Raw genomic sequence first — 6,762 nt, 5'->3', positions numbered from 1 at the left:
TTTGCCCCCCCCCCCCCCCCGCCCTTACCTATATTTTTTTTTCTTAATTACTGTGGAAAAAAATTGTCACGTTCACGCCTCTCGCCCACACTCGCGCTCATCCAGTTATTCACTCTCTCTTTTACTGGGAAGACACTTTGCTTGAGAATCAATTAGTCTATCAATGTTATTAATCCTAGGAATAATTTAATATCGGTCGATTTGCTAAAGTAGCTAAAGTGTAAGTAACTATAAGAGCGAACCGGTCGACCGGTAATCACCGTCACGACGGCTCAGGACACGTCGCGTTGCTCGACATTCATTGTCGGCTTAAGTAATTTGTATTAGTTATAGTAACATCTTATTTATTTGTTGTTTTAGCAAAAATAGCAATTCCGTGCGCGGACGCGACGTGCCCCCGATCATTTTATATTTAATCCGGCTCACTCGCCTCTTATCGCTTCATCAATTAGGCTCGACGAGACTAATTACGAAAGACACAACCTGAGAAACTATCCTTGACGTGTTACAAAGCAAAGCGCAGCCATCATTAACATTAACACCTGGCAACGCAATGACTTTGAGAAATTGGGAAGAACACGGATCGGTCGAGCCATTCGAAAAAGATACTTCCAAAGATCGAACGATTAAAGGGTCTTACGGGTTAGAACTTCGTTACTTATATACGCTGCTACGATGCTCTTTTTCATGAAAGTCCTAAAGAGGAATATTACATAGACTTTTAATCCTTTAAAAAAAAAAAAAAATATATTCCTCTATTGTTACTGGCTTTGGCTAGCAAGGCTTGGTGGCAGGTGATGGGATCGATCGATCTTGGATTTTTCAAACGGGATAAAATATTTAAGTTGATTCTTTTACGTGCAATCAGGTTCCTATACTCGTGCTTATTAATTGTATGTTTTATGCTAATCAAAAGTAATAACGATAATACCAAAGAGTTTCGATAGATTTTTATAAGAAAAAAGGGACACGGAAAAAAGATTAAGTGTAAAGACAAAAATAAGAGACGTCTATTACGAACAGAACATTAAATAAGACACCCCCACGTGTTCCGTGTAGTTCTGCCTAAACAGAGAATCAGGCAATTATTTGGAAATTTGCGAATTTTGTATTGTCATTTCGCTCTATTCGATTTGTTAACTAGAATCCCAATCGCGGCCGGTAGAGCGTCTCTCTTTTGAAATTTAAGGAATTTCAATGAACATTGTGCGCTGCTCTAGTCAGATAGAGCAAAAGATAAAGAAAGATGGAAATAGAGAAAGAAGAAAAAGAAAAAGAGGAATTGATCAGAAACCGAGTTACATCGAATAAGATCATTGCGTATGTTGGAATAATTTTGTAATACTTGGGCGCTGCGCATACAAAGAAATAAGAGTGAGGAATGATGCGAGAGATACCGACCGACCGACCGACCGACCGCATGCGGAAGACTCTCACTAGCTGCGAATGAACCCTTCGAAGGACGACAACGAGTGCGTTGTGGAGGACGCCCCTGGGCTAATTCTACTCTTTCCCATGAAAGCACTCTCTCTATCCCCTTCTCGGGTTCTCTCAATCCTTGTTCGCGTCTCCCTCGCCTATCCATCCGCAAAGGCACACCTACGCACGACTAGGGTTTTCAGAGGGATCACGTTAGCTTTGACTTATTTTTGCGGAATCCGGGAAAGTGGAGTTTACGGCGACGTCGCTTGAGCTCGTCGTTGTCGGCGGTGGAGTTCGAGTCGGTGCTGAGGGTCTCGTCGTCTACCGAGTACACCGTAGGTAGATCCTTCATCGACTTCCTCACTGATCTCCTCTTGCTGTCCGATGAGTCGAGGGAATTCTCGGAAAAGGACGTCTTCGACAGCCCGGAGGACCTCTCCTCGATCACCATGTTCGTGTCCTGACTGTAGGATCTGACCATGCCTGCCTTGTCGCGAGGGTTAGGACGGACAGGCGGACTGATCTCCTCGGTGACATCGCCACCCACTGTGAAGTGTACTGCTTCCGGTGGAGTATCCTTTCCAGTCTCGCTACCCGACGAGTCCGGTGGAACAGACGATTCCTTCCAGGTGAAACTCTCCGGCATAGTTGCTGCTACTCCTAGGGGAAGATTTAATGAGTTACTTCAAAAAGCTATGGACGTTGAGTATAAGGTATATCCTAAAGTCGATGTCCATTTTTTTGTGACTGGAAGATCCTTCATTAGGTCTGTTTGAAATTGTTTTTGATAGTTGGATCTATCTTTTTCGTTATGAATTAAAGGACTTGGATGTACAAAGTATGTATCTGTCATTGTTTTCACTTTAACTGAATTCCTTGCTGATTTTCCACTGGAGTATTCTTCCATGTAGTTCTTGAAAGCGCTGAAACAAAGCTGAACCTATGGAGAAGGCCCTTGCTTTAGCAGGCGTTTTCAATATTAGAGGCATTTTTTGAGGACTCGAATTTCATTGCAGAACTTCAAAGAAATTCGAGGAGGATTAGGATTTCATGTAAACGTGGAAGTATTCCCACGTGCCAGAGTCTCTCGAGTAAATCAAAAAGTCCACTTTCCCTTTCTCGACTTTATTTTGCATTATTCGTCGCCTTTGTTACACGGGTAAGCTAATTAACAGTATCGTCACAAATATATTAATAAGTATATGTATCAATAATTCTAAAATATTATAGACCTAGACGAGTCTATTTGACGTCACGCTACAGTAAATGTAATATACAAAATAGATTTTGTCCTGGCTGATCTTTTAGTTATTTCTTTTTTCACTCTGTACATATCTTACAGTGGATTCGACAGGAAAGTTGGTTTTTATTATTCTTTTGATTAACCATGCTCACGGAAAGAGACCGCACAGCGAAGAAAAAAAAAAGGAAAAGAAAATCACGACTTTAATTTACAGTAGGACTCTGATTTTAAAATTGTTTGTTTCACTTCGTAAAGTAAATCAAAAATAAGCAAAAGAAAGTGGCACGGGGAAGTAGAGAAGTCAGTGAGAATAATTAAAGAGAAACAGAGCAAAATAAAATAAGGGACAGTATTGAACAAACCACCGATTATTAATTGATTGCTCATTTCCATTTTAGAAAAGTTGACTTTAGTTTGATCGTGATTCATATCTGATGTTAATTCACCTTTTTTCGAATTGCCAGAAAATGTCGCCATTGTAGAAAAAATAGAGTTCCATTCCTTCTGTGTAAGATATCCTTTCGTATACATATATAAACATACATAAATATATAATATAAATTTGAGTATAATTTTGTTGTATAGTATATATGTATTAAAAATTCTATCACTGGTTCTACCGTAATTTCTATAATGTGAGACCTATTTTGAAATATTTTTTAATTGTTTAAATCTTTCTACACGTATATCTATATTTTATATTCTTTATATCTAAATGGAATTTTTAGTCAAAGCGCTGACAAAATGCGCTGTTGCATACACATCGCATCTGGAAGCCCGCTTATAAATTTTGAAGTATACTTATGGAAAGGTATTAGCACAATGAAATATAACCCTTCCAGAGTTTCTAACTGTGGAATATATCTAACTGTCCAGCAGTAAATATCACCAATTTCCAATTTGCAAAAAGAAAAAGAATAGCCAGTACAACTGAATTGCACTTTTCATTATCGTGTCCTAACAGAAAGGCACTCATCGTCAGATCAAAATTCAATAAATAGTCTTGTACCGTCTTTACGAAAGTGAGACGTACAGTGAGATTAAACTTTTTGTTTAAAATCCTAATTGTATTTCTGTTCCATTACGAGGGAATTCGTATGAGCAAACGAGGATGAGAAAAAGTACAGAAGAAAGAAGCAAACAGAAGAACTTGTGTTGGGTAAGGATTGAAATTCAGACAGCGTGCAATAAAATTCATTTTCTCGTGTCGATCAGCATTGAACAATGGTCAATCGGTGTGCTCGTTTTCCAAGCTTTCTGATTCCAGCTTACCTGCTGCAGAACCTGTAGACGTCGGCGAGTAAACCGAGCTCACTTCGTCGTCTAGGTCGTCCTGGCTGCTCATTCGACCTGAAACAGAATTTTGAAAGCGTGTCAAATTCAATGTTATTTAACCGTGTACCTCGGATCATTATGTGTCTTTACGCAATAGTTTATTATCCACTGTTATTGGAAGCACCGTTTTTTCACTATCTCGGTCAACACCAAAGCGAGATGAGAGTAGATATTTAAACAATTGATAACTAATACCTCTAAACCCAAGGCTTCGGCCATTGGGCGCTCCTCTATAGAGAATCGTTTCCAAATAGTTCAGACCGTTATTGTTGATGATGTTGAAGCCGCATAGTAGTTCGATCTGCTTCCAGCGATGAACTCTCTCCTGTAACTCTGCCGTGACCTCGTTCAGAGCTGTTCTAGCATCCACGATACTCTTGTCAACTTCGTCGATTGATTTCCCATGTGTTGAAACAAAGGCGCCAACGAGGCTCGACCGCTTCTTTCTTAATTTTTCACACTGAACGACGTTGACGAATATATCATTACTTGTTATAGACGAATTACGGATAATAGCTTTTAAATGGAATTTCACACTCACAGCTTCTCGCGCTTGTTGCAACTGCTTCTCGGCAGAAATCTTTTTCTTAGTGTAGGCTTTGTTTTCTATCTCATGCGTTAACTGTAACCAATGTTGAAGACCGACAGGCGGAGACCAGCAGCGATCCTCGAGTTCACCTTCTGCTCTTTGAAGTTCCATTTTCAACATCTGCAACGAATCATTTAATCGTAAGAAAAAACTAATTTTAATTAGAATGAAAATCGTTTTTATTTACCTCTATTTCGGCTTTTAGTTGAGAAACCTCCAGATCGGAGTAAGAAGTATGTAATCCTAGGCTCTCATCTTGAAGCCGCTTCTCTAGGTTCTGTTTTTCGGTAGCTGCACTCTCCTGCTCCAACCTTGCCCTCTCCAATTCTTTCTGTAAATTAACAAAAACTCAAATGTCTTATCGACATCAAAGATGCAAACTGTTTTGCGCTATTACTAATATTCAAAAGATACAGTTAATAAATAATTAAAATTGATGACTAATTATTCGTACCTGCAAGTCCTCCAAGGCAAGCTCTGCCTTGTGGAGACTCTCCATATCCTTCATCATTCTAAGCAAATGTTTTTGCGAGTTCTTTTTCTGCTGATAAGCATACCAGCAGCCAATTAAAGCGCCGAAGAGAAGCGTTATCAGCACCAAATCTTTCAAACTGTGACCCGAGTCTGCAAAGGGTATCAAACGAATGAGGAAATCACTTCATCTGCGGATAAAGACTTTTTAGATATTTTGACCATCGCGGTACCTTTAGGAGGACCAAACAAAACCACGTCCATAGCTTTCAAGGCAATTTTCTGCTTGTGAATTGGGTCCTTAATTCCAAGTACGTTGCTCAAATAATGCATATTGTTTACTGCAAGTCTGAAAGACGTTTAATATAAGGATAGAAGATTATGTTAGGACTCAAATCTATATTTCTTCATATTATTCGTTGCTAAAATGGTACGAGTGTAAAAATTAATTTTAATACCTGGGCAGTGTTGCTCCAGTGATACGATGTTGTATAAAAGTCGGAACGTATTGCGGAAGCTCGACATTGCTCGTGAGCCATTCGGAAGTCTGCTCAATGGTCCAGTTATGAACCTAAGAATAATTTTCGTATAGTTATACGTTATAAATCTATAGAATTTTTTTATACTACTCTCGACTTCCTAAATACCTCCGAACGCAACCAAGCTTCCCAGAGTTCTCGAACGCTTATGTGCATATCATCATTATGGTGAAAGGCTCTTTGGCGTCGTTCATAACCAGCCTCGTATTGAAGTTCCTCCCTCAAGAACTAAAAATTGAGACTCATACTTAAAATCTGTCTATGGTATAAAATTCTTATGATTTTTTTTTTAAATATTACATCATCCGATTCCGAGAGGTCAACGTTTCCATTAGCATCATCATCCAATTGACTGTGCAGTGATTTTATTGCCTCCAGACCAAGACGATCATGAGAAGCCATCGTCAAACATGCCAAGTCATCATTGCATGTTTCAGTACCTATAGTGAATGTAAATTTAGCTTAATATAATTAATTGTAATAATGACACTTTTAATATATACAAAAAATAAATAATTATGAACAAAATACATACCTGATTCGTGAGCTACAGCCTGTGCCAGTCCATCGGTAAGGCTGCTGGAAAAGGCTGGAAGCTTTGGCGGCGGGGTACTGGACTGAAAGCTTGCACCAGAGTCCAGGGCCCCGCCGCTGGCTCGTACTCCACCACAGAAGAGGCAGAGTATGCGGAGTACAGCAATGAGTGTTATAGCAACCCTCATTTTACAGAATTCTATCTGCCTGCTATGCAGATATTGAAGAAGCTTCTATGGCAACACTTGTTCAGGTCTAGATGAGAAGCTTGAAGATGATGTCTTCGTAAATGTTCTTCAAGGTTGTTAGCAGGATATCAAGAGAGTAAGGTTACAGGTTAGAGATTTTACAAAATATCCCAGATGGAAAGATTCTAGAAGTGTCGGCGCCAGAAGATCCTGGAACACCAGGAGGCCGTCTTCTCCATCAAGACGACTTCGCGTTGAAACGTGGCGAGCTGAGTAGCTCACACACGAATTAAGTACACTGCTCAAGAAATCAAATGTTCTATCAAGGCCACCGTGAACCACCGTGAACACGGGCTACGACGACAGATCTGCTGGACGGGTGGATCTTTCATCTGAAAACCGTAGTATGCACAGCGTCCGCAATAAGCTTATTGGCAGCAC

The 6,762-nt window shown here is 39.8% G+C and overlaps 1 protein-coding gene across 5 annotated transcripts; it reads right to left on the bottom strand.

The window, feature by feature from the left end:
• Positions 1-20: 20 nt before the first annotated feature.
• LOC107271849 (stromal interaction molecule homolog) lies at positions 21-6,679 on the bottom strand. 5 transcript variants are annotated; one of them, XM_025089090.1, is made up of 12 exons: positions 6,135-6,679; positions 5,900-6,039; positions 5,708-5,827; positions 5,519-5,631; positions 5,294-5,409; positions 5,044-5,213; positions 4,777-4,920; positions 4,542-4,709; positions 4,262-4,460; positions 3,938-4,015; positions 2,291-2,362; positions 21-2,082 (listed from the first exon to the last, which is right to left on the bottom strand). In XM_025089090.1, exons 1-12 carry the CDS (start codon positions 6,319-6,321, stop codon positions 1,628-1,630), a joined length of 1,962 nt encoding a protein of 653 aa, XP_024944858.1. In that variant the 5' UTR covers positions 6,322-6,679; the 3' UTR covers positions 21-1,627. The 5 variants fall into 5 exon arrangements, with proteins under 5 accessions (XP_024944858.1, XP_024944857.1, XP_015603825.1 ...); XM_025089089.1 differs by having other exon boundaries at positions 4,196-4,460; positions 6,135-6,678; XM_025089091.1 differs by having other exon boundaries at positions 1,943-2,082; positions 2,285-2,362; positions 4,196-4,460; positions 6,135-6,675.
• Positions 6,680-6,762: the final 83 nt, after the last annotated feature.

This window comes from Cephus cinctus, unplaced genomic scaffold (assembly GCF_000341935.2).
Source record: "Cephus cinctus unplaced genomic scaffold, Ccin1 Ccin1_scaffold1043, whole genome shotgun sequence".
Taxonomy (NCBI): domain Eukaryota; kingdom Metazoa; phylum Arthropoda; class Insecta; order Hymenoptera; family Cephidae; genus Cephus; species Cephus cinctus.
The sequence above is the reverse complement of the archived record's forward strand: the minus strand, read 5'-3'. Positions and strand labels throughout refer to the sequence as shown.

Excerpts from the sequence above, each read along its gene's own strand:
- LOC107271849 (XM_025089089.1), bottom strand. The coding sequence starts at position 6,321 with ATGAGGGTTGCTATAACACTCATTGCTGTACTCCGCATACTCTGCCTC. Across the intron at positions 6,040-6,134 it reads GGCTGTAGCTCACGAATCAG|GTACTGAAACATGCAATGAT; the intron begins GTATGTATTTTG and ends CATTCACTATAG. Across the intron at positions 4,710-4,776 it reads AACTAAAAGCCGAAATAGAG|ATGTTGAAAATGGAACTTCA; the intron begins GTAAATAAAAAC and ends GATTCGTTGCAG.